General features: G+C 50.1%; 2 protein-coding genes across 4 annotated transcripts in view; both read left to right on the forward strand.

Moving 5' to 3' along the window:
- Window positions 1–3,788, forward strand: part of slmapa (sarcolemma associated protein a) — a 42,992-nt gene extending 39,204 nt beyond the window's left edge. The window contains exons 12-13 of one of the 2 annotated variants that reach the window (XM_029247713.1): window positions 1,482–1,569; window positions 2,004–2,079. In XM_029247713.1, the coding sequence (XP_029103546.1) occupies window positions 1,482–1,565 (84 nt within the window). In that variant the 3' untranslated portion in view covers window positions 1,566–1,569; window positions 2,004–2,079. Of the gene's footprint in view, window positions 1–1,481; window positions 1,570–2,003 lie in introns of both variants that reach the window. The other variant, XM_018744626.2, reaches the window with a different exon arrangement.
- A 4,035-nt stretch (window positions 3,789–7,823) lies between these two features.
- The window catches only part of flnba (filamin B a), a 39,983-nt gene continuing 21,170 nt past the window's right edge, over window positions 7,824–26,636 (forward strand). For both annotated transcript variants that reach the window (XM_018744580.2, XM_018744579.2), the window contains exons 1-9: window positions 7,824–8,239; window positions 22,847–23,095; window positions 23,177–23,274; window positions 23,887–24,034; window positions 24,603–24,721; window positions 24,895–24,969; window positions 25,286–25,448; window positions 25,634–25,834; window positions 26,397–26,534. In XM_018744580.2, the coding sequence (XP_018600096.2) occupies window positions 7,948–8,239; window positions 22,847–23,095; window positions 23,177–23,274; window positions 23,887–24,034; window positions 24,603–24,721; window positions 24,895–24,969; window positions 25,286–25,448; window positions 25,634–25,834; window positions 26,397–26,534 (1,483 nt within the window). In that variant the 5' untranslated portion in view covers window positions 7,824–7,947. The remainder of the gene's footprint in view (window positions 8,240–22,846; window positions 23,096–23,176; window positions 23,275–23,886; window positions 24,035–24,602; window positions 24,722–24,894; window positions 24,970–25,285; window positions 25,449–25,633; window positions 25,835–26,396; window positions 26,535–26,636) is intronic.

Raw genomic sequence — 26,636 nt, forward strand, 5'->3', positions numbered from 1 at the left:
TCTGGAAATGGGGTAAATTGTTACATCGACATTCTGTGAGCTCTGTGGCTGATTCCCTTATTTGCAGTGATGCAACATGAGCTTTGGGTTTTCTGATGAGGGGTACAAGAGTAGGGCCAGTTAGAGTCCCACCCCCAGTGCTATTTAATATATAAATTGTTAATTTGGAAAATATGCAGAAAAAGTGTACGTTTTAAAGATGGTGTAACAAGCCTCCTTTTCACTCACCCATTTTTTCCTGTTTTACCTCATAGTTTGTCTTTTTCAGGACTATAGTAAGAGCTTAGACTTTTCTTTTTTGTTTTCCTGAAATGACCGTCACTTGAGGTTGACACGTGCAAATGAGTATCATTTGAAACAAATTAACACCCAATTAAACACAATTATGGTGGGGAGAATTTCGGAAGGCAATAGCAAAACTTCTGAGAGTTTGAGGGCCAGCCCTCCTGGGCATGTGGATGCCAAATATTTAGGGAAAAGTATTGGCATTGTGGCATTACCTGCATCTGATGTGCTGACAGTGATGTGCTGAGCCTACGGTCCTCAGATATCTCCTTCGATGAGCTGCCCCTGTGGGCTTTCTCCATCAGCACTGTCTGCTGCAATGAACCTGTTGGCTTTGCATTGCACAAGAGGAATAGCCGTCACTTTTCTCATTAGAAATGTGCTCAGTCAACAGCCGCACGCGTCAGTCTCTGCTGTTTCTTCAGATGTGGCTGAGATGTACAGATGGGTTCTCCATCAAAATGGTCGTGCCGCTTTTAAATGTCCCAGACTGTTCAAAAGCACCGATAGCTGTTTGACCCAAGTTATAATTTGCTCCTTTAGTGTGTATTTTCTGGTACACCACTTCTGGACCTCGATGGAATGACTGTTGAGGAATTATCTAGGCGAGCTCTAGCTTCTGATAGTGTGCTTTGCATTCCACTCCATAGGGAGAGATTCTTCATCTCCCAGATCAACTTGTTTTTACAGAGAGTCTGTTTCTGTGCAGCACTACATTACATTTACTTTTATATTTATCCATTTAAGTCAGGCTAGATAAAACTGCTTTCAACAACGAAGCTTTAGACAAAGTAGTATCACTGCTTCCAGAGCACCTGCCCTTGGCTGTCACAGCGCCCACCTCCTGTCCACACTGCAGGTGGACACCAGTGTACTGCCCTCACTGAGAAGCTGAAGTAGCCCACAAATGAACTTCAAACATGTCAGCAAAGCCCCCGCAGCGTCGGTGTGAGAGCTGATGACCGATCGAGCTCCACGCCCCGTCCACGCTGCATTTCCTATGCCGTGCTTCTAGATGTTAACTTGTCTGCTGCTTTGTTAGATCCTGCAGCGTTGTGTATTTGTGCCGTGTACGAGACGAGACCCAGTGTTGTGTTAGCAGCCCACATCACCCACGTGTCAGATCCAGTGTTGTGCTGTTTTCGCTGACCAGCCTGTGAAATTGATTGTTGATGTCCCTCCCTTCCCTCCTTTAGCCATCCATATTGCAGCCTGCCCCCGCCATTTTCATCGGCCTTATCCTGGCTTTGCTCTACTGGTGCTACGGCCAGTTGTGGTAGAAAGGTACACAGCGCTTCTGTGGGGTCTGTGTCTATCGCATTTGTGTGTGTGTGTCTGTGTGCGCGCGTCCGCATCATCTTCCTGTTTCTAAAACCAGTGCATGGTAAAAGCAAGAGGAACGTACCGCAGCAGTCCCTGCCTCAGCGCTCTTGTGTGGACTCGAGCGGGGGTAGAAATGGCTCCACTGATGAGCTCCCCTACAAATCATGTGACATCTGTCTTTGTCCTGCTTGGATTACTAACGCTTGGGTGAACTTCTTTGTTCTTTTCTGTAATGCTCCCAATCCAAGTAGCGCTTGAATGTTTCACTTCTCTTGCTCGCCTTGGGGTCACACTAACCACGTGAACATCCTGTGTTCTTACTGAAGCTTACCTCTGGGGGGCGCAACTTCCCATCGCTGCCCGTGCCTGAGATACCAACATCATTTCTCTTTCAGAGCGGCTGGCTACCCTGGATGCCCGTGGTGGCGGTGATGGTGGCCGTGACCGTGGTTGTGCTGTACCCGAGCTTGTCGAAGAGCAGCACGTGAGCGACGCCCCCCGGCCGCGTCCGCCTCCTCGCGCCTCCGCCCGGCTCTCCTCGGTCTATTCCTTTGCCTCCCGAGTCTGAGAGTACAGCAGTAGGGTTTCTGCTTTAAGTGTATAAAATGTACTTGTGCGTGCGTGTGTATATATATAAATATATAAATATAGAGAGGGAATTGAAGTTGTAACTTCTACTATAGATTAAATACTTTATCTGAGGTTTATTTTTTTTCTTAATCAGTTTGATGGGAATCTTACTATTAAAGTGGCCTAAACTAGGCTTTTTGATGGGTACCAAATCTTTTTTCTGGCAAGTTAAGTGAGGGTTTATTATTATTATTATTATTATTATTATTTTTCTTTTTAAATGGTTTGCCATGTTGGATGTTAATGTGGTATTCCGGATCTTGGGTTTAGAGCCAAACATCTAAATATACACAGGGCACAAAGTGTTAAGTGCCTCACATAGCATGTGTGCGTGCGTGCGTGCGTGTACGTTGTAGACACAATAACGTGGTCATGGAAGTGCCATTCATACTCCTACATGAGCGCCAGGTAGCTCCCAGTCCGTAGCGTCAAACACAAGACTAAAACACACTGCTATTGACGCTGTCTGTCCTCTGGTGCTGCACTGTGTCTTTCATCTGCATGTTGAGACCCCACCTTCATGTTTGTATTGTACATCATGAACATCCGTTCATAATATGACACTACAGTATATGAATATTTAAGACAAAAATTTTTGTATGTGGTAACGTTTCAATAAAAAGTGTGGGAGTATGAAGCATCGCTGTGGGCTGTTTGCACCCTTTTGGCTCTGGGTGTGGCTCTGTGTTTGAATGCTGTGCAGTCGTCTGGAGTGTCGCTCTGTGCGACTACACTACAGTGTGTGTACACCCTCTTCACACCCAAGCCCCTTTGTGTCCCGTTCTGCCCCTGTCTTGCAGCTGGAAGGTTCTCCAGGCCTGTGTGTGTGTGTTTCTGTTTCTGTGCGAGACTCGCCCAAAGTTACGTGCAGCATACCAATGTCCCATCCTGCTGGTGACCGTCGCTGATGCCACATGGTGACCTTCCCTGACCACGTCCGTGTGCGTTCTGCTCTGAAAGTAGGGCTTTGGGTTGGGACTGCGAGCTTTTCTTACCGCTTTTGCTGCTGCTGGATGGTTTTCCAGAATGTGTTGGACTGCTCGCTGCCTACGCTCCCGGAGCACATGGAGCCCTGGGAAGAACTGGCTTCTAGTGAAACTGCGAGTGAAGCAACACCAACAGAATGAGCAACTTGTGACAAGTTTGCAAGGGTCTTTGTCTTTTGTTTTGTGCATACACCACAACTTCACAGCAGTAAATGTCTTTAAATGGGATGGGTCTCTTAGGTGTAGAAACCTTAGGGATGTCAACTTGTGTATTTCTGTAAGAGACCTCAGGTGTTTGTTGATGATCACTGACTCATAGAAGAGCCTCTCTGCACTGGAGCCGTGAAACGCGAACACACAGACCACCCCAACCGCATGTCGATCTGTCTGCAAACACTGCTCTAGGATGCTAAGCTTCAGAATTACACTTTTTTTATGTAAACAATTGTTTAAAATCTATTTTGTAAAGAAATGGAAAGTTCCATTAGTTTCTTGAGTACAGATCTAAAGTATTTGCACTAACACATGTGACGTGCATGATTTTAATAAAAACAGCTTTACTCTCCTCCAGCATTGGTATGTGTCTCTGTGCGTGTGTGTGGGGAGGCAGTGAAAAATGGTAGTGTTTCCACCCCCCCCCCCCCCCCCCCCCCCCAGATAGCCAAACTACCACACTTTGGACAACACAACGATTCTTAAAGAAAATGTTGGTGCTCTGACAGTCGATTTCATAACTTCATGTTTCGATACTCAGCGAAGACAGAAGACTCGGACTTGATCTCATTTGCTGCTGTATTTCGTTTGTGATGTGCCAGGACCTCACAGGTAGGAACACTTAAGGTCCACTTGGCCAGTACACATCTCTGTCCACTATGGGCACAAAGTCCCTCTCTGATTAAGTGTTATTAAAAATAGTCTGGATGCTTCCTCCCAATTTTGGGAAAAGATTAAAATTTGTGTACGTGTACTGGACATCTTCCCTAAAACGAATCAAAAGCAAACTCGAGCACAGGGACTTGGTGGCTACTCTGAATGACAGAGCAGCCAGCTCTGAGCCCCACGTGCTGGGTGGCAGTCGGGAACACGAGAAAAGAAACGCGCCCCATGTCTACAGGCTCTTTAAAAAGCTCATGGAACATGTTTACGTTTCATTCAGCAGAGATGTTTCCCCACAAGGACCACGCAACTCCGAATAGCTCCGTTCTGGTAACCGTGTGAAGTGTGTGTTGGTGGATCTTTTGTATTGTGTAGTTTGTAAATGTTTCAAATTTTACTGTTGCATGTACTTGACATATATAGTAATTCTTGTGTTACGGGGGGTTTTCTAGGTTATGAACCAGCAGTATGGCAGGAGGGTGATTGGAGGTTATAAGAAGCAAACAGTGCAGGACTAGGTAATGTAGCACACTAATACAGAACGAAGACAATCCAGTACAGTATCCCAGTACCGGTGGTGTAAAACGGAATGGATATTTCCATCATTCAAGTTAAATGGTACTAGATAGCAAGGTGTCAGTGTGCAAAGAGCAGGAAGTGACTACAATTTGGCGGTAATGGATAAGCAGTGTGATTGGGAGGGGTGGGGTCAGATCACTGTGGTTTAGGGTTCTGACAGCTTGTGGGACGAAGCCCTGTCTGAAGTAGGAGCTGTGAGCGGAAATGCTCCGGTACCGTTTAGTAGAGCGAAGAGGGCATAAGCTGGACGGCCGGTGTCCGTGGTGATGCACAGCCCTTCTCTGACAGCGGACGATGTAGAAGTCTTGGAGCTGTGGGATGTCTGAGCCAATGGTTTTTTTGGGTTTTTGCGTTTTTTTTCCTCTGCTGCAGTTGACAGTACTTTGCAGCAGTTTGAGATCCTGGGCACTTGCTACCAAAGCACACCGTGATGCATACTGTCAGGATGCAAATGTCAATAGATTGTTACTTTACTTAATTTAGCACATGCTTTTCTCAAAAGCTACTCCCAAACTAACTGTACTTGAGAATCACACATCTGTAACTTTCTCCTAATGTAATGCACAAGTTGTATTTAATAGTATATTGTGTTCTGTAAATGTAATGAACACTATGTGGTGTTATCAGGCCACACCTTATTTACCCAAGGTGACTTACACCGCTAGATACACTACTTACAATGAGTTACTCCTCCATACATCAGTGAGACACACTCTCTCTGTCACTCACACACAAGAGGTAACTTAGTCACCGATCCATCTGCACAGCGAGTCGTTGGACTGTGGGAGGAAACCCATGCAGATGTGGGGAGAACGTCCAAACTCCACACAGGCTGAGCGGGGATCAAACTCGTCCTCTCGCACCGCCCGGGTGCCGTGAGACAGCAACGCTATTTGCTGTGCCACCCATAATTTACAGTTACGATGTCAAGCAATAAAAAACAATTAACATAAATGGGCTACTTAAGTCCCACACTCCCGGGAGTAGCAGCTCTGGTAAAGCTGAAATATTGATCTTTTTCTCGCTCTGTCAGCTACATGCAGAGTGTCTTGTGGCGAGAAACACAACTTCCTGCAGAGTGAGGAAGCCCTGCGGTCCACTGATACTCCTCACACGGGAAGTTTGGCACAGTACACAAGGGCAGTAGCGCAGGAGCCCGAACCCAAGCCAGGAACGGAGTGAGCCGACTGGATGAGGGACCCCTTTCCATGGTCCATCTATCTGTCATCAATGAGCGTTTGTCCACTGTGGTGTCACCGTGGTCCCGAGCTTCTCCTAGAGGCACAGGGTGTGAGGCAGGGTACACCTTGGCCAGGATGCCAGCTGATCACAGCGCCATCCCACACACACTAAGGGCAATGCTAGTCACCAGTTCACCGGAGCAAGCGCTCCGGAATACAAGAGCCTTCCTCACGCATGATGTGCCAGCAGCTCCGGGCCGTGTTGAGGAGACGCACTCTTCACATGGCCCTGTTTTGTTGGCACTGGGTGCCTGCCTGGTGACTCAGTGCTCCGTTTCCCAGCATCCCTGCCAAAGTGAGCAGGAACACCTGGACAGGGGAGTGTGGTGGAGGGGGTGGGGGCAGGGCCATGAGTCAGGCCTACAGGAGCCCCGGGTGCCAGCGGTGCCACTGCAGAAGTTTGAGCAACGAAGTGATTGATTGTGATCATTGCTAGACAAGGCATGATTTACCGCACTTGGATACAAAGTGCACACCTTTTTCTGGCTTTGCAGCTTTGACTCGTTATGCTGAATTTCACCCGGTTTTTCTAAATAAAACATTGAGCCAATAAAATGCAAACACCAAGTACAACTCCAGTAAGTGTCTGGGTTGGTCCTTGCCAGATTCCACACAGATTATCCACGATCTGTCCACTTGAGGGGTGGGTCATCTGAGGAGGTCCTCCTCCTCCTCTCCCTCCTCTTGCCCCTGGTCCGTGACACAACGGCAACCTACCGCACCCCGGTGAATCATGGTGATAAAGCCGTGGCGCTGGCCTATCGGCAGCCCTAGGGGGGCACTGCAGCGTGTGCGCTAACGCGGTGTGTTTACTCGGTAGCGAACATGCAGATTGATGTCAGTGGGGTGGGGTGCCGCTGCCCAAGGATGAGGTAAGTGCGGGAAGTGTGTGTGCGGCACGACCAGCCGAGACTCGCACCCGAGGCCTGTGGGGGCTTTCCGACAAATTTCTTACATTTTCTCCTTGGATTGGACTGCAGAGAAACATGTGAAACAGGTCACCCCGGAAGGTTGAGCGAGTGACAGCACAGCTTCCCGAAGGCGCTCGTGTCATCAAGTGGGAACTTTGGGAAACGGTAAACTGCAGCAGCAAAGTTCCATCAGACTCATGGTGAAATATGTCATTTGTCTCATTGGATCAGGATTCATTATTTGGATTAGCAACCTCTGACTATGAGTCCTTCGTCCGAGGCGACTAAGGCAAGTTGTAATGACCTTTACAACCGTTTACCCATCAATATAGTTGTGTAACTTACTGTATCAGTTCAGTGTAAGTTCCTTGATGAAGGATACCGCAGTAGGAATTGGGGTTTGAACCCAGGACCAGAGTGCAAAGAAATAGCTGTAACCACTGTGTCACCTTCTGCCCCTTTACTGATGTCCAATACAGTTCATTACTGGTTGTTACATATAACTGCACAGTTTGACTGTGCACACATAACATGCTCACTCACTCACACACACACACACACACATTGGCTGAAGCCGCTTGTCCCGAGTGGGGTTGCGGAGAGCCAGAGCCTAACCCGGCAACGCGAGGCATAAGGCTGGGACACACCCAGGATAGGATGCTAGTCCGTTACAAGGCACCTCAAGCGGGACTCGAACCCAGACAGCAGAACCAGGCCAAGTCCGCTGAGCCACCGCGCCCCCACCTTATACCATATAATTCATTCGTGTTACAGGAGGCAAAGTCAAAACTGTGTAGTACGTAGTGATGGTGAAGAGAAAAAGTACAAATAAAATGGTACAAATATGAAAAATGAGTTTCCGATATGGTTAACGCGCTGCTACTGCAGGGCCTTTAATGCGACTTCGCGAAGTGGATCAGCGAGAGACCGCGCGGCTCCCGACAGGAGCGGTGACGTCACGGGGGCCGATTTAAAGCACGGCGCGCATGCGTGGCCTCCTCATTCAGCGCGCCCGGGGACGGCGGAGTAGGCGAGCGGAGTTTCCGCTCTGTGGACAAAAGAGCACGGTTTCACGCACTGACACACTAACGGAGAGAACAAGAGGCGCGAGTCGAGATGCCCGTTACGGAGAAGGACCTGGCGGACGACGCGCCGTGGAAGAAAATCCAGCAGAACACGTTCACGCGCTGGTGCAACGAGCACCTGAAGTGCGTGAACAAGCGCGTGGCGGACCTGCAGCTGGACCTGAGCGACGGGCTGCGGCTCATCGCGCTGCTCGAGGTGCTCAGCCAGAAGAAGATGTACCGCAAGTACCACGCGCGGCCCACCTTCCGCCAGATGAAGCTCGAGAACGTCTCGGTGGCGCTGGAGTTCCTGGACCGCGAGAACATTCGTCTCGTGTCCATAGGTGAGTGGGGCGTGTGGACGCTAGCGGCCTCGCGGGAGGGGTCCCGGTCGCAGCGCAGCTGGCTAGTAGTAGTAGTGGGTGTTCGGACAGGTGTGACGCGCCGCACCTCAGGTGCCACCTGGCCAATGGGCGAGCGAACTCCGGCGTTTTTTTTTGTTTTCCCCTCAGCGCGAGTGAAATGTACTGCAGTCGTGTAAACTGGACGTGTCTTTGCTCAACAACATGAACGTGACGCGTTCGTATCAGCTGTAACTTTCTGAGCACGACCGAGCTGACCACCTCCTGGGATGGTTTCGCTTAAGTTGCGTTTTTTTTTTTTCTTTTTTTCCCTCCCCCTGCACGGAGGGCTTTTGCATAGGGCTGGAGGCGGCTGGAGATGATTGACAGGAGCATGTCTGAATCGGAGAGTACGAGCCGTGTGTGTGTGTGTGTGTGTGTGTGTGTGTGTGTGTGTGTGTGTGTGTGTGTGTGCCGCTCCACCTGGACGCTTCTCCGCCCAATTCGGGTCTCCTCCTCCTCCCAGTTGGGAAGAAGCTCCGTCACCGCTCCAACTTTCCGTCGCTCGCCCATCCGCAGTGAAAGAATAAAATAATCCCGCACCGGGGGGGTGGGTGGAGAGTGGTGGCGCAGCGGGTTTGACCGGATCCTGCTCTGGTGGGTCTGGGGTTCGAGTCCCGCTTGGGGTGCCTTGCGATGGACTGGCGTCCCTTCCTGGGTGTGTCCCCTCCTCCTCCATCCTTACGCCCTGTCTTGCCGGGTTAGGCTCCGGCTCCCCGCGACCCCGAATGGGACAAGCGGTTCAGACACTGTAATCCAGCGCCTACTCTGCTGTGTCAGTGACAGCATTCACGTTGTTTCACGCTTACTTTACCCTTATCCAAACTAAACCAGCGTCTTAATACACAGAGGAAATGCGAACGTGTTCTTTCAATGGCAAAAGAAGCGATTATAAAATGAGCTTTTGTGCCCGTTATACATCTGTATCTATTAATTTATGTTGCACTTCTCTCTAAAGTGATTTGGTGTTAATCTGCCTATAATTATTCACCCATTTCTACAGCTGGGTAATTTTACTGTGGCATTTTTTTAGGGCAAGTACCTTATTCAGGGTTACTAGGGCTGGAGGTGGGATTTGAACCTGTGACCTTTGGGTCCAAAGGCAGCAGCTCTAATCACTACATTACCAGGTTTCCCTGGTATATAAATGGTCAGTTCATCTCCAGGAATGTATTATGTACAAAAAAGGTGGGATTTTGAATGGAAAATGCTAAAGTGGTGAGACTGGGAGTGGTTGGTGGAGGAGCTCTCTGGGGCTGCTGGGAGGGCTACTCGGTGCTTGTGTATGAGAAGAGCAGAGTCACTGGTTGTATTTTGATAAGGTAGGTAGGAAGTGGATGGGGGGGCAGCTTTTTGGTAGTATGCACAGAGGTGTGGTGGTGGTGGTGATGATGATGATGATGATGATTTTAAGTTGTGTGTTTCCTGTGGGTGGAAGGAATGGGGGGGGGGGGGGGTGTGTTGGGGGGGGTGGTTCTGGAATGGCGGACTTCGCTGTTGGGCCTTCCTGAGGTGTCATGGGTATAACTGGTAGCGTAGTGGTTGGAGCTGCTGCCTTTGGATCCGAAGGTCGTAGGTTCGGTCCCCACCTCTGGCTGTAGTGCCCTTGAGCAAGTTACTTACCCTAAATTGCTCCAGTAAAACTAGGCAGCTGTATAAATGGGTAAATTAACTGTAAGCTTCTAATTGTAACCTTAACACTAAGTCGCTTTGGAGAAAAGTGTCAGCGAGGTGAATAAACTTAAATGTAACTGTAGAAAGTATTGACGAAGGAAGGTCCCCGCTTGACGGCCTCAATTAAATAGCCACGTTGGCACCCTGTTTCCTCATGCGGTGGTTAGGGGAGTTAAGCCGCTTAACGTCTTGTTGTGGAGAGGTATGGCGTTGCTGGATGTTTCCTCCGGGACTTCACGTGCAAGCTGGAGAGGTCGGTGGAACTGGGCCTTGTGTACAACCCTTGATATAAGTGCACAAATTGTAGCACCTTAGCCTGTGTATATCCTGTTAGGCACCTGGAATCGTAGTGGTTAGAACTGCTGCATTTGTGTCATAGGTTTGAATCTCACCTCAAGCAAGGTACTAGTAAAATGACCCAGTGCTGTAAATGGGTAAATTGTAACCTTAACATTGAAAGTCTTTTAAAAAGAGAGAAGCATCAGTTAAATGAATGTTTTCATTGGGGGGGTTGCGACCTTTCTTGGACTGACTGCTACAAAGTTATTTGTGCCATGTGAGCTGATGGCCATAATAAATACGCTTTAAAGAAGAGGAGGAAAAAAAAAAAATGTGATCCTCCGCTTGCGACTCTTGCAGAAGTTTGTGGTTTTCGGTCTTGAAAAGCTCCTTCCACTGTGTTGCCATAATTGTTTCTCGAAGGCGCACGCCGGGTGTGTGTGGGTTCACGGTGCCGTGTGGATTTGTACCCACATCCGCTTTGAAATACCGTATGCGAGGGTTTAATTTAACTTCAGATTTATTTACTCAGACTGCAGTGTGTATGACAAAAAAAAAAAAAAAAAAAACTTAGTTCTTTTGGATAATATAAGAGTGGCCCCAGCACATCTGTGGCTGAAGTTTTGAAGGACTTGCTCTCACCTGAGCAGGTCGTAGCTGCTGCTGCAGAGGAAATGCCGTATGCTTCCGTGGAAATTGCTCTCCGACGGTATTGATTGTCTTGCATTTTCGTTTAGTTCCAGCCGACACTCACCTGATCTATAGTGGTGTGGAAATGAAGGTATACTTTTTTGCGAGAACTGCAATCACTTTAGGGGCTGTAAGAGGGGCTTATAGGTTGTTGCCTTGCAAGCACCGGAGTTTAGTTTGAACCCTACCTCCTACTGCAGTACCCTTGATCAGGGTACCTCAACTGATACCGTAAAAACTGGTCTGCTGCGTAAATGAGTAAATTGGTGTAAGTGGAGAGTACAACCTTACATGGTCAGTTGCTTTAAAGAAAAGGTTTGGGTAATTGAATGCAGTAGTCTGTGATGATGGTTCCACACACTTCGCTCATTCGTGAACTTGCGGTTGGTGACGGAGGTGAATTTCTCGCACCATTTGAGTGGATCTGGTGTAGCTGTGGGGTGTGGCTTGCTGGGCTGGGTGGAGCAAACACCTGAGTGGTCATTGGCCAAAGGCCAGTGACTGACGGATTGTTCCAAATGAGAAATACCTGCAGCCAAGGTGTATCGCACTGATACCGAAAGACACTTTCTCGGTCACGTTCTCAGTGCAACGCAGTTCTTGTCAGTTTCTGCTTTGAACCTTACATCAGAGAAGTGCCCTCGGAGAGCTGACCCCCCACGGCGACCTTAGCAGGTCACTTTCGCAGCATGTCGGTCTGGTTAAGAATGAGTTTCATTGCACTGCGGTGTCTGGATGTCTTTAAATATGCTGTGGTTCCTTTTTGATGTGCTCTTCAAGTGAAGCCCTGCCAGTCCTTGGAGATGAGTCAGTCTCTAACCATGAGCTGCGAGTTTCATCGAAAGGCTCCCATTTCCTCGAGCCGTCGGTGGCAAGACGACTACTAAGCCTGCCGCCATGTAGATGAGGGCCAAGAGCAGCACAAAGCCGATTTTGTCTTTTGTGAAGTGGTGGGGGGAGGGGAAGCATTGAGTATGTACCTGCAGGTAAAGTGGATGTGGAGTTGCAGCGTAGTGTGACTTGCATTTAACTGATTTTTCTCCTAAGTATAACTTTAATGTACTTGAAGTGATCTTACCACTTAATACAACTGGGTAACTCTTTACTGCAAGGCAGCAGCTCTCAAATGTTGGCAGGTAAGGGGCAGCAGGGGGTGTATCAATTAGTACAAATCCCACCACCCTCTCATACCCTCAGTCAAGGTACTGATACAGTAAAAATTACTCCCCTGTATAAAGGGGTAAATCACTAAGTGTCATTCATACAAGTGTGTTCTACTGTATGTGTGGAGCATCTTCATGCATGGTTGGTGTGTGGTCTCGCACAATGAGTGTTCAAATTCATATTGGTTATGTTCCTTAGCACAGCTTTCCTGGGGGATTTGAATCCACAACCTTCTGCTTGGAAGTCCCTGTAGCTGCTCACTGTTGTACAGGCTGCAGAGGTGAGCAGTAGAAGCAATACTTGGCTTGTTTGCTGGATCTGCTCCACCTCCTTGTCACAGTTCTCACCTGGCTGTACCTCACAGGTATTCCAGAGCCTGAACTGGTTTGTGTGCTGGTCTGACTATTCAGACAGCGGTCAGCCCATTGAGCTCACCGCAGTGTTCCCTTTTTGCTCGGTCTTGGCTGCGGTTTGTCAGCAGTGGCTCGGCGCCCCTTTGCAGAGTCTTGCTTCATTCTTGCCGAGGCTCATGCTAAGTCCCAGCTTAACGGTACAAACCGCACCGTTCAGGTGGGCCGATTTGGCCGCTCGGTCCCCCTGGATGAGTACGGTGCTAAGCTGCCCTGCGGTAAGTCCTGCTCTCTGGATCCATTCAGTCGCCCTAAGCACGTTCTGCTGCCGACATTCCCGTTTTGCTCCGAGTCTCATTAGCAGATGAGGGGACCTTTGACTGAGGTGTCCTGCAACCCACACACGCACTTGGGGGCTGTAGGTCCACTGTGAGATGCCACACCTCGGTGTGGTTGGGGTTGGGCTCCGCCACCCATTTTTCTCTCACACACTGTGAGCGCATGTGTGTGCGAGGTTTTTCCTGACAGAGGACCCCCCCGCCCCCTCCCCACTGGGATTCTAAGTCAAAAGATTGTGATGTCACATGCAGAAATATGCAAAAGCTGTGAAATGAGACCCAGTTAAACCATTATCATTGGGACTGCTGGTAGGGTAGTGGTTAGAGCTATTGCCTTTGGACCAAGAGGTGGCAGGCTCAATCCCCACTGCTGGTTGTAGTACCCTTGAGCTAGGTACTTGCCTCGGTTTCTCCAGTAAAATTACCCAACTTACAAGGTAAGTTGCTTTGGAGGAAAGCCTCAGCTAAATGTAAATGTGTCAAGGTCCCGGTGGCCCAGAGCTCATCCTTGAAGCATAGGGTTCGGTGTACACCCTGGGTGGCACATTACAGGACTCACTCACTCCAGTGGAGTCACCCATTCACCTGTGTTTGGACTATGACAGGGAGAACATGCAAACTCCACACACAGTTGGATTTAAACCCACAGCCCAGGTGAGATGAGTCACCACTCCTACCTGTTACCATGTTTACCTTTTCTTCTAATGTCTTTTTGTCTCCCTTAAGATCTATTGTCTGGCAGGAAGTTGTGTGAAAGGTGAACTGGTGCTGAGGCTTAAAGTGCTTTCTGCTATGTGGCAGTTGAAGTTTGGTGTGCTGTGCGTTCTCCGACGGTTTGAATGGAATGCGATTCGTCTCCAGTGGTTCTGTGTGGCTGTAGCACCTGCGTGAGGTTCTGTTCCTGCGGCGGTGATGTAATCCTGTCGGGAACCATTCCGTCCCTCGGAACCAAAGACATTCCCTCACCGTGGTAGTTTACAAGCGGGGTGTGTGCAGTTGCCATGGTGATTCCATGCAGTCTCCAGCTGTGTGCTGCCAGGGACCAGGTGGTCTTGCTAACAGTATTGACCATAGCATTTTCCAGAGGAATGGGGATGGTGAACCTCCGGTGGGCCGATGGCAAAGCGGCAAGAAAGTGGTTCAGCAACATTTAACCTGAAAGCGTGTGGAGGAACATGGCGAGGGCGTGAAAGGCGATAAGGAACGCGGTGTTGCGTAACAGCGACGTGATGGCATTGCCACCTACTGCGCCTCTTCTGTGTGGATGATCTTTCATAAATTCCCTTCTCTTTAGTGTAAATATGACCCTTATTACCATGCTGACACAAGCAGCAGTTCAGCTCGTTCTTATGCAGCTGGAACTGAGCAGCAGCGGAGGGTAGATGTTTCAGAGCGGTTCTCAGTCCTGCTTCAGAATCAATTGCCCAGAGGTGGTCAGCGACCCTGAGCTTTGTGGTTTCTCCACAGCCCTGCTGCGAGCTCCACTGTCAGCCTCCAGACCGGCTCTGTGAGTGCAGATGACCACCAGCACTCGAGTGACCCAAAAAGTCCTTAATGTTTGTCAGGGCTGGTCAGTTCTGTGAAGCAACTGGAAGTTCTCCCAATCTTCAGCATTGTGTTTCTCATGGCGACTGTTGGCGCTCAAGTTCTGAGCACAGCGTCCAGCTTCTGACACGTTTCCAGATGTTTCCTGCCATTGAAATGCTTGTGTTGGGAGTCTGGCTTTTGCCAGCTCTGTGTGTTTCTGTGGAAGTGAGGTGTACCTGGCCACGGTGTTCCAGTGGAAACAGCAGCAGGAGGTCCCGCTCCTCTTCATCCCATGGACAGCTGTTTGGGGGCAGCGAGTGACTCCAGAGCACCACAGCAAAAGCCAGCAGTAACCTGCAGATGTGGCAGTTCACATGGCCCTTCCTTGCTACCTTGTCCTTGCAGATGCCCTGCTCTCCTCTGTTGCAGTAAAAGGGCACAGCCGTGCGCTGGCCTCGGGCTCCGCTCCTCGCAGCTGCAGACTCCGTCGCGCTTCAGCTTCATTTTTCAGATCGGCGGTCGACATGCTCTTTGGGTTGCCGTGTGGTGCTCATGCCTGACCGGTTAGTGTTTGGCTTCATTACAACTAGCAGCCACTCTGAGTGATGGTGACAGATGCAGGTAACTAAACTCTTATTCTGTTACTAGTGGTGTGTTGTGTATTGGGTTTTTTTTTTTTTTTCCCCCCCCTCCCCTTTCTCCCTGCAATACTTAAAGCAGATGCACAGCTACTGGCTTCAGAGTCATGGCAGGAAAGGCTTGCCCTTGCTAGCCCCTGCTGCCATGGTAACTGGAGTAAACAGTGTACTTGGACTGAAAATGCTAGATGCACCTAGAAGGGTGCTGTACAGCAGCTTGTGCCTAAATAGGGAGGAGTCTCTCCAGGGAGCCTCCATCAGCCCGCCATGTTGCTGGTTCGCATCCCTCCAGTAGCCGCCTATAGAAGTGACATTCAAGTAGGAAATGCGTAGTCATATTGGATGGTCTTGGGCTCATTTTTGGAGCTTTCAGGAGAAGTGGCTTTGAAAGAGGTGTGGGACTTGATTATGGGAGGGATACAGGGAGCTCATTCAACCACACTGGGGACAAAACTGACAACCTTCAGGCTTATTTTGAGTTTTGTGACCATGTATGTCCTGTTGAACCCGCAAATTGTACAGCAGAGAAGTGTTTCCTGTAGGGCTACAGGTCAGTGCTGTGATGTGAACTTCCAGTGGTGTCCATGTCTGGTAAGAACATGCTGTCCACGTGGTGTGCAGAGTGAGGGGAAAGGGGGGGATGAGGAGCAGCACCGGAAACATTCGAGTGCATGGTGACTTCTCATCCATGCTCCCTTTTTCACTGAGTTCTCATTGTGCCTTGGGTTTGAAGCTCTTTCACTTTAGTGCTTGCAGTTGAAAGACCAGTTTGGATGCTTTGCTCAAGACGTGGTTTCTCAAGCCGTCGAATGCCTGGAACCCCTCTGCGAGACCACATGTATGTGTGGGTTGTAAGAACCTCCTCGCTTTCTCTCCTGTCGTTTTTGTCTTTCTAGAGCCTCCTGGTCAGGTGTGGAGATGCTTTCTGTTGCAGTCCGATGGCTTGTTCCTTCACGCTGTGTTTTACTGCTTGTAAATGGTGCAGTTTCCTTCCAGAGGTGTAGTTTAAGAAGGAAAGTGTGTGTGTGTGTGTGTGTGTGTGTGTGTGTGTGTGTGTGTGTGTGCGCGCACGTGCTCCTAAGGAAGGTCCTGTGGGGAAAGTGTACATGGTCTGACAGGTCAGTTTCCCAGTGAAGCTGGAATGGCAGCAGGTAACCATCTTCCGTTGCGTGTTCATGTAAAGGTGACGATGCTCGTCTTCCTGCTGCCGAGTCTCGGGTGGCTCTCCTCCACCTTCGTGTCATGGTCCGAGAGGTGCCGTCGATGAGAGACCCTGCGTTTGCCCTACGTCAGGCAGCAGCTCGTCTCGGCAAGGCGTTTGGCGCTGAACCAGGATGCCTGGAGCATGAGCTCACAGGTTATATACACGCACGCATAACAAGTGCCTCGTTGTAGCAAAATGTGGGCAAGACACCTCTTGTGTAACCTTTTTTTGTGTGTGTGTTTAGAAAAGTGCTTCTGGAAGTTCAGAGCCAAGTGGTGGAGCAGAATTTACAGGTGAAATCACTGATCCTCACTTCTGGGTTAATTTTTTGTGGTAGCTTACATTCTTTGCTATGATTGTCCTCTGAGTCAACAGACTGAGACCTTTTGTATGCTGAGCTACTTACACTGATTTACACACCAGGGTGGGTTTTACTCTATTTCAGAGTAAGTACCTTGATCAAGGGTCCTACAGCAAGAGGTAGGATTTGAACCCAGGTCCTTTCAATTAGAGGGACCACCCTGCAACCAGAGTGCCCCCTGCTGGCCCTCTGCTTTGCCCAGGTTGAGGTGTTGTTGTGTAAAGAAACCCCACCCAAAACCTGCTGATAAGGACTGAGCTTCTGGAAATGCAGGTGACCTGACGACAGTGTGAGGAGACCTTATGCCCCCGCCCCTACCCCCATGGCTCAGGAAACATGTTTGGAACTGAGGTATGGTGGAAACCACACCCATTGCAGAAATTTGGCACATTGCCTTTGTAGCAGTGTGTTCTGTCCACAGTAAGAGACGCTGAGCTCGTAGCACCTCGGGACACATCTGCCTGGCAGCGCAGGGGGAACAAGACAATGGGGGCCCAAGTTCTGTTCATTCTGCAGTGTCTCGCACAGGTAGCACTGGATCTCCTGCCCTCTGCTTTCCCGCAGACCTATTCTGGTCCCCTTATATCACTCCCATCCTCACACAGGCTGAAGTCTGGCTGTTTGGTGGCTTGTGCTCCAAGTGGAGACGTTCAGCTGTCTTACTCACCGTAGGGTTATCAATTATCAACAGCTGCTGGTCCACTGCAGTGTCATGGTGTTCCAGAGCCTGTCCTGGAATCCTAGGGCATCTCTGCTGTGTGTCGCTTTCCATCTCACGTGATGGTGGTTCGAGTTCCTCCCTTGCCCTGGCCTCCATATGTGAACGGGTGTTTTATTCCCACCCCAACTGAATCAATGGGATCTGCTCACACACTTTGACTGGGGTTGAGGTCATCATTTTGGAAGTGCGTCTGCATCCCCCCCTGCACAGATGAAAGGCAGCTGCTTTGCGTTGGAAGGCTGACGTGTGCATCTCAACTAGGACGGAGGTGGGGGGTGACCTTTGAGCAGAGCCGCTCTCCTGCAAAGCGGTTAAAGTTTTACAGAGTTCACACGATTGGGGGGGGGGGTGTTCCAGTGTTCAGGTGGTGCTGCTGGTAACTAATTTCATGACCTCATGGTGGAACAGTGGGTAGTGCTGGTGCCTCACTGCTCCTGGCTATGGGTTTGAGTGAACCTTGTGTGGAGTTTGATTTGCACCCTCCCTATCCCTGGTGTTCATGTAGGTTTCCTTCAAATGAGAGCATTTCTTCCCACTGTCCAAAAACATTGGTCACTCATGCCCTGTGTCTCTTGGGGTTAGGTGTGTGGACAGTCATCTACAGTATGACCTCTTATCCAAATCAGGGCTTGTCAGTCAAGTGACGCAAACAGACGAGCTGGAAGGAATGGCAACAGAGTAACAGTTCATGTGAAGTGTTTTGGGTGCCACTATGGGATGGGGGAGGGGTGGCTCTCTGGTGCTTTTGGGAGGGGCAGCATGCGGTGTGTGCGGCTCAGGTGGACCGAGGCGTAACCATGCGGCTGCCACAATGAACACCAACTTTGTTTCCGCTCATCTGTCACCACTGTTTGCTCTCACTTTGGGCCCTTTGTCATCATGTTTGTGCCTCTTGTGTGCAGCTCTGCCTGTTTTAGTCCTCTCCTGCAGGTTGCTAAGCGACAGCTGCTGGTCGTGGGCACCTGTACCACATGTCTGGCATTGGTAACAGACCTAACGTGGTCACTCAGCTTTGCTTGGTTGACATCATGGGAGTGTGTTGGACCGTGGTGCATGAGCTACATATGGCATGTCACACCTGCAGAGCTGCAGCTTTTCACCTCATGGATTGTAATATTCATTTCTGATGCTCTTCTCCAAAGCATCTTAGTGTTTAACTACAATTATTTATGCAGTTGGGTAACTTACTGGCACTATTTTAGGGTACTACAGCCAGAGGTGATATTTGAACCCACAACCTTTGGGGCTATAGCTTGTTGCTTTAACCACTATGCTGCCAGCCAAGGGGTTTATTGGTAACCCCTGTATTCCACACCTTTCCTAACTAGGCCTCTGGCTGCCATCGGACTGCGTTGCTGGGGTTCGACTCCGATTCTCGCTGCACCAGGGCAGGTCGCATCCTCTTCAGCCGAACACATGTGACCACGCGGTTCTCGGACCTGCAGCTCCACCGAAGACACGATCGCACGACCTCGCTCGGTCAAAGCATGTGGATGATGCAGAGCAGCATGGTCACGGTTACTACCTCTCGCTTGTGGTTTGGGTTCTTTGGAATCTGCGCTGTGGTCCCCTGTTCCTTTTGGTGCTTCTGCTGAAGGTGCAAGGAGAGACCGAGGATACAATGCTGCGGGCTTCTCTTGACGCTCTAGCAGAGTTTCTGCGTCTTAAGTTTCTTGCGTGTCTGACGTGCTTTGTGACCTTGGTACTCCGGGGTTTTGTGAAGTCATGCATGGCTCCTCCATTGATAAGACAATCATTGTCTGAAACCAAGCCCTTTTGGTTTCGAGTGTTGGTGGTATCTGTTTACGTAGCCTTGACAACTAAATAAATAGACTTAAAGAATTGCCCCTTCGGTGTGTTGTAATTGTGGGTCATGAGTGCAGCGTGAATTTCAGGGCTTGGGTTTTTGTCAGGCTGCCAGGACTGCTGGGTGAATCGTTTCGCCATTGCAAAACGATAACGGCATGTCGACACAACGTGACTCCATGCGGGATCCCCTGCAAAAGAAGCTCCGATGCGCTTTGCTCTTATCCTTTATTTGTCATGTGGCCCCTTTTGAAAGCTGCTTCTCAAAGCACCTTTGTTAAATTCGAAAGACTACAAAGCACTTTATTTATGCCGATTGCAATAAAAGCAAGATGAGAACATGACACAATAGAGTATAAGAGGAGCAGGAGCTTCCAAATGTGTCAGCTGACAGTGGAGCTGAATGCCTGACTCTCTAGGCTGGGTGTGAAGGGGTATCGCAGAGCTGGAGGAACCTGGCATTGGTGTGTAGGAGACCAGAAGCAGATGGATGGATGGATAGATGGAGGAGGATGAGCTGAGCCTGAGTTCTGCATGGTGCTGTAGCACATCAACTAGGTCGTGTGTTAATGATGCATGTGCACACCATGTACGTTCGTGCTCTTCTGTCTTGGGAGTTGGAGCAGTGTTCTTGCTTGCTGCCAGACGTCTGCTTTGAGTTCAATCCACAGAGGCTTTGTTGTAACACATGCTCTTCAGCGCATCAGAGGGGATTTCAAGTGGTCCCCCTGGGGATGTAGAGCCTCCGTTTCACTGCAGGTCAGTGCTGCCTCTTAACAGCTTCTGCACATGGGCAGAAGATGTCACGGGCGTCCCTGAGCGAGTGTGCTATGCGGCTTCGAGGCTTCTCTGCCCACGGTGCTCTGGGATCAAATGCTGCTCAGTTTGTTAGGAAGGGGGGGGGGGGGAAATGCAGAAGCTTTCTCCTTCTCCCTCCTACATTTTGGGGTAGGAGCTGCAGGTCTGGCTGCCTTTGCTCTCCTAAACACAACTCTTGAACCAGCAGCCCTTAGGGGGACCCTTGGGAGGGACCTGTTTGTTTCCAGGTGCTGTGGAGTCCAACGGATTCCATGTCTGAAGGTGTTGCAGCAAGAGGTCACTTGCTAACCGGTCCGTGGAACCGCATTCCTGCCGCATTCCCGCTTTCCTTTCAAATGGTGTGTGTGGGGTTTTTTTCTGCCCCCCCGACTGCTTTAGTGAAACTAAAAAGTCACCCGTGCCCAGGATGTGTCCTTTGAAATGGCAGAAAAGGACTGTTTACAAGTGAGTTCTTTTTTTAAATTGGTAACTTCAGCTTCACCTATCAAGGTAGACCCCTGCTGCTGAACCCCGAGTCCAGCCTGTCCACGCAGCGGGGCGCCGGTCAAGCCTCGTTTCCATGAGCAACTACTTCCATCAGTTTGAATGTCCATCAGTTTGGTATCCCAGCAGGACCTGAACTGGCAGTTCGGTGTAGTGCCGGAGCAGGAACTAGAGCTGCGTTAGCGGTCGGGACGCGGTCTGTCCGAGAGCGGCTCTCGCTTACAAGAATTGGGCCATCTTCTGTCACCTTCGTCAGGTGGCCCTGCTGGTGTTTAGCCTTGGCCCAAGTTCGGATGGGCTCCTGTTGCAGTGTTGGAATGACTGTCCCCCTGGGGACACGCAGTTCCTTTACACTTGCTCAATGCACAGCAGATCTTTTGGAGTCGCCCACATGTACTTGAACATGGCGTCATTTGGCAACCCTTCTCTGCTAACTTGTCTCTGAAGGGCCACTAATGCAAAGCTCTTGTTTTGTCTTGTGTGCAGGAGAAACATGGAATTTTGGCTCCCTGTCAGGTCCAATGAACAAACTTCACAAGGATTACCCCCCTCCTCCCCATCCCCTTCCTCAGCTGACCTCCTGGAACAAAGAGGTTACTATGGCGATGACCTCCTTGCTTATAATGACGGATGGTTGGGGCCGTCCGGTTTCTGTTTACCGTGATACCGGGTGACTGGGCTGCTGACCTTACAGTGCACTGCCCTTCATTCAGAGCTTTGGTTGTTTGTCCTGCTGTTGGCATCTTGCCGTTTGTTTCCTGGCACTTCCTGTAAACTTCGGCTTCAGACTTGGTCTGTGAAGGGGTGGGGCTTCCTGAGTCATATCAAGCTGAGCCTGTGTGGCAGTGGCTATGGACATAGGTTTGCAACCTATAGGTGGCAGGATGTGCCATTACTTCAGTGTATCATTGCTTTTACCCTGGACCCCTTGCCCAGTGCTGCTGTGGGTGGGTCAGACCATGTTCTCCTGAGCTCCATGTTCTCATTGTCCCTGTCTGAGGGGGATGGGATGGGCTCTATGCAAATCAACAGCCGTTACCGTCATGTTGCTTCCATAGCTGCTGCTGGTCCTGACCGCATCACACTGGGGTCCTGGTTGGAAGTTGGACACAGGTACTCTGACCTTATCTGGACACTCTTGTCACTCCCTGTTTTTTCCGCTGTCTAATCTCTTGCATGTTTCCTCTCACTCTGCCTAAGCGTGCAGAACTTCTGCTCTTCACCTGGGGCCATCCCATTCCTGCACCGAGGTCCAGCTGTACAACCCATTGTGTTGCACCCACGAACAGGATGTTTGCAGACTTGTACTGGTGCCACCCACTTGCGCCCTTGGGTGGGACAAGGGAGCTGGACTCCAGGCGTCATTGTGGGTGCTTTGAAGGGGGGCTGGGACTTATCTCCTCATGCTGTGGGGACAGAAGTGCTGACTGCTCCTGTCTCTCCTCACTGGGAGAACTATGTCTTTAGAAATCATTTGCTGCAAAGTCTGGGTTGCTGGCAGAGTACCGTCAGAGTGCTGGTGCCCCCCCATTCAGTTGCTGTCTCTTGGCACTGGTACGTGCAGACTTTCACTTTGGCTCTTGGTCAGCGTTGTGCCTTTCTTACAATGGGTTGTGTCGTACAGTAAACCAAAGTGTAGAACAGAGATGTGATGTGTAAAACGGCACACGTAAAAGTAAGCTTACACTTATTCATTCAGCTGACACTTCTCCAAAGCAGCTTACAATGTTAAGGTTACAGTTATTACAAGCTGACAACTATTTACACATTTCATACAGCTGGGTAATTTCACTGGAGGTATTTAGGGTAAGTACCTTGCTCAAGGGTACTACAGCTGGAGGTGGCCATCAACCCTAAAAACTGCATCCAAAGGCACCAGGTGTCCCAGTAGCTAAACTTAACATTAGTTTCCTTACATGCAGACTTGCTGACACTTTTTCCAAGGAGACATACAACTCGGAGAATACGAAACGACATCAGTAACAGCGCTTGAGTCACAGATGCTGGATGATGATCATTCTGCTTGTTTGTCTACCCATTGCTGGTTCACATCCCTTGAGTATTAGAAGTGACATAATGCCAAATGCATAGACTATCATAGTAGATGGTGTTGGATGCATTCATGGAGCTGTCAGGATATAACAAGAGATGGGTTTGAGACCCTTCTGGAATGTGGGAGGGGTACAGCCCATTCCACCACATTGGGGGGGGGTAAATACCAAGACCCAATGAGCTTTTGATATTGGACCCCTGTGAATGGGAATGCCAAGCAGCAAGAAGTGGAGAAACGGGTTGCAAAGCTGTACTCGTGCTTAAGTTCCACCACAAAAGATATTGCCGTAGCACCCATATTGGAACGAAGCAGTTTTGCCTTGTGGACTTCTGTAACGAGAGCCCTTCACGGCAGCCGTTGGCTCATGGTGTCCTTCCGTGCTGTTGGCAGCAGCCTGTTGGAAGAGCTGATGGTTGAACATTTTAAATCCCCTCTTTCTGCAGACTCAAAGGCCATTGTGGATGGCAACCTGAAGCTGATCCTGGGCCTCATCTGGACACTGATTTTGCATTACTCCATCTCCATGCCTGTGTGGGAGGATGAAGATGATGCAGATGCCAAGAAACAAACCCCCAAGCAGAGGCTTCTGGGCTGGATCCAAAACAAAGTGCCTGACCTGCCCATCACCAATTTCAGCGAGGACTGGCGTGATGGCAAGGCCCTGGGTGCCTTGGTGGACAGCTGTGCCCCTGGTGAGTTCCTAGTGAACTCTGGGTATGATTGCCTTCCCTGTTAGAAGAGGGTAATGGTGAAGCTCTGCGTGTTTCCTGCAGGCCTGTGTCCAGATTGGGAGACGTGGGACACGGCAAAGCCAGTGGAGAATGCCAGTGAGGCTATGCAGCTAGCTGACGACTGGCTGGGAATTCCACAGGTGAGTCAGACCTGCCGGGTCGACCGACCGACACTAACCCCGGGCAGCCGTTTGACTTGACCACCCAGCTGCACTGTGCTCCCTCTTCCTTTCCCTTCCCCAAAGTGGTAACTCTGACTGTAACCCTGACCATAGGTCATCAGTAAGTGAAGAGCTTTAGACTCAGGATGGTGGATGCACAGCTTGTCTGTGTCTACCACCACGTTGCTGGTTCGCATCCCTCCAGCAGGTGCTTGAAGTGACATTTGAGTAGTGAATGTCTAGATGAAACCTTTAGACCGGCACTCTTTCGGGGAACAATGGGGCCTGGACTGAAAGCTTTTGTTTGACCAGTGGGAAGTCACTGCCTCCTCAAAAGCAAACTGCACCCAGGGCCAAGTGGCAGCACCCAAATTGGTGCAGGCAAACAGAGCCATGAACCTCCCTCTAGACCGTTCTGTGTGCGTGGGGGTCGCTGCAGGGTTTGTACCTGTGCTCCATTATCTCGACTGTGTGTGATCAGGGTGTGTGCTGCTCAAGTGCCACCTCCTATCCGTTAAATCCAACTTAGTTGTCGTCATTGACCTTTGTGTCCCCTCCCTTCGCAGCTGAATGTTGCTCTGTGTCCATCAGGTGATTGCCCCCGAGGAGATCATTGACCCCAGTGTGGATGAGCAGTCCGTCATGACGTACCTCTCGCAGTTCCCTAAGGCCAAGCTGAAGCCAGGGGCACCCCTCAAACCTAAGCTGAACCCCAAAAAGGCCAGAGCTTATGGAGCAGGTACGAGGGTGCAAACGCACGCAATGAGCCAGCAAAACCACACAAGCCAAGTAGCTGGAACTGCAGTTAAGGATGCTTTGTATAGCTTTAAGTCGAGTTCCCTGGAATTTCCCTGCTTCCTGTGCACTGCGGGAGGAGTACCTGTGGCTCCACCACAGTAGCAGGTGGACCCCCGTTATGATACTCGGCAGCTCCACAGTACGCTGTGGGTTCAGTACATGTCGCTACCCCCAGCTGCTTGCAGTGTTGCTCCCTTCTGAGCTCATCAGCTTTTCAGGTGCCCAGAATGTTTTTCTGCTCTATTTTGACCAGGCTGATGTAGCTGCAGCAGCTGGTAGTGTATTTGTTAGAGGTGCTGCCATTGGACCTAAAGGTTGCCGGTTGAAATCTATCATTCACCTATAGTACCCTTGAGCAAGGTGCTTACTTTAAATTGCTCCAGTAAAATTAGCCAGCTGTATAAATGGGTAAATAATTGTAGGTAGCTTAACACTAAGTTGCTTTGGAGAAAAGCATCAGCTAAATGAGTGAATGCAAGTATTGCCTAATTCCCCCCCCCTCGCTCCAGGAATTGAACCCGTGGGCAACAGAGTGCTGCGGCCAGCTGTGTTCACAGTGGACACATTTAGTGCCGGCCAGGGCCAGGTGACCGTGTATGTTGAAGACCCAGAAGGCACCAGGGAGGAGGTAGGTGGACACACATCCAGTAAACTCACCTGAGCAAATTTAAGTCCCTCATTTGTGCCGCTGAGGCTAACGGCACGTTCGGGAGTCGCAGTGCAGCCCAGCATCTTGGGTTTCTCTGCGGCTCTGGACATATGACTGGTATAAGGCGTTGGTGTTATCGCTGTGCTCCTCAGGTGAAACCTGTTCCTAACGAAGGCAAGAAAACCTACAGTGTGACATATGTGCCCAAAGTAATTGGCCCACACAAGGTGAGGATGGGGGTCAGGGTTAGGGGTGTAATGCTCACTTCCTGTACTCAAGGTCTCTGGAACTCATGTGCTTCACCAGCCTTCTGCTGTTCTGTGTGTCTGGGATGTTCAGCTGAGCAGAACTAGCATGGCTCCGTTCCACCTCCCCAACCCCCTAGGGCTTCGACTCTGCTGCAGGGCTGCGCTGCATTGAAATGAGAGCAACTCCTGTAAAAGTCTCATTTTGTTTGAGTTGTGATCCTATGTACCATGTTGGATCCAATGAGCAGTGTGTATGCGTGCGCTACTGACCACTGCTTATCCCTCCCCCCCCCAGGTGACTGTGCTGTTTGCTGGACAGCACATTCCCAAGAGCCCCTTTGAGGTGAATGTAGACAAAGCACTTGGAGATGCCAGCAAGGTGACAGCCAAGGGGCCTGGGCTGGAGCCCTTTGGCAACGTGGCCAACAAGCCCACATATTTTGACATCTACACAGCAGGTGTGTGTGCTGAGGTGTCATGGAAGCAAGGGTCTCAGGGCAAAGGTTCTTCAGTCCATTTTTTTTTTTCTTTTTGTGTGTGTGTGTGTGTGTGTGTGTGTGTGTGTGTGTGTGTGAGTGAGAGAGAATGAGAGACTGGATGGAACCAAAGTCTTTGTGGGTTTAAGACCTTGCTCGTCCTGCAGGGGCTGGCGTGGGCGAGGTGACAGCGCTCATCAGGGACCCCCAGGGCAACAGAAACACAGTTGAGGTGCTCCTGGAGGACAAGGGAGACAGCACATTTCGCTGCACTTACAAGCCCGTGCAGGCGGGGCCACACTCTGTCGCCATCACCTTTGGAGGAGTCGCCATCCCTAAGAGCCCCTTTACAGTGACTGTGGGCCCAGGTAATTGCTCCTGCCCCAACCCCACCTCAGTGCATTCCTAGGACTTAAACACATTAAGTTTGTGGTGACTGGCACTACTCCTGCAGTCAATTACTGGGTACCTTTTCTTGCTCTCCATCGCTTTACCGTGGTACACCGTTTAACTATGCCATTGAAATAATTTAAAAAAAAAAAAAGCTGCAAATTGCAGTTTTCTTGGAAAGAAATACAAAGGGTGTTTTGCTGCTTAAGGTCTACAAAAACTGGAGTGACCTCTGAGGTTAGGCTTTGACAGCCCCCAGAGCCCCCTGGAAGGGGGTGCTCAAGTGTGTGTTGGGGGGGGTGCTCTTTCTCAAGCAGATGTCATCAGCAGTTTGACTGTACTGCTCCTCCCTGCATGTCACTCTCACCTTCTCGTGCACCTTGTTTAGCAGAAGCACTGCGTGTGCATGTTCCTTAGATGTCCTGCAGAAACCTGGTTTTTCGTAGTAGCTGTTAACAGGATACCTGCTGGGGGTTGTGTTGGGGACCCTGGACATGTTTTGCGACTCTCTGAACCGTTTCCCCTCTCCTTGGTCTCTAGCCTCAAACCCCAATGCCTGCCGTGCGTTCGGTCGTGGCTTGCAGCCCCGAGGAGTGCGTGTGCGACAGGTGGCTGACTTCAAGGTGGACACCCATAATGCCGGCAGCGGAGATCTGAAGGTCACAGTCAAAGGGCCCAGTGAGTGAGGATTACGGATGCAGCTCAGCCTTGTACCCAGTTCCCTCCAGGTGTTTACCCTCTTTCACTATGCCATAGACCAAGCGTTAAGTATTTCTTTCA

Source organism: Scleropages formosus, chromosome 22 (assembly GCF_900964775.1).
Source record: "Scleropages formosus chromosome 22, fSclFor1.1, whole genome shotgun sequence".
Classification (NCBI taxonomy): domain Eukaryota; kingdom Metazoa; phylum Chordata; class Actinopteri; order Osteoglossiformes; family Osteoglossidae; genus Scleropages; species Scleropages formosus.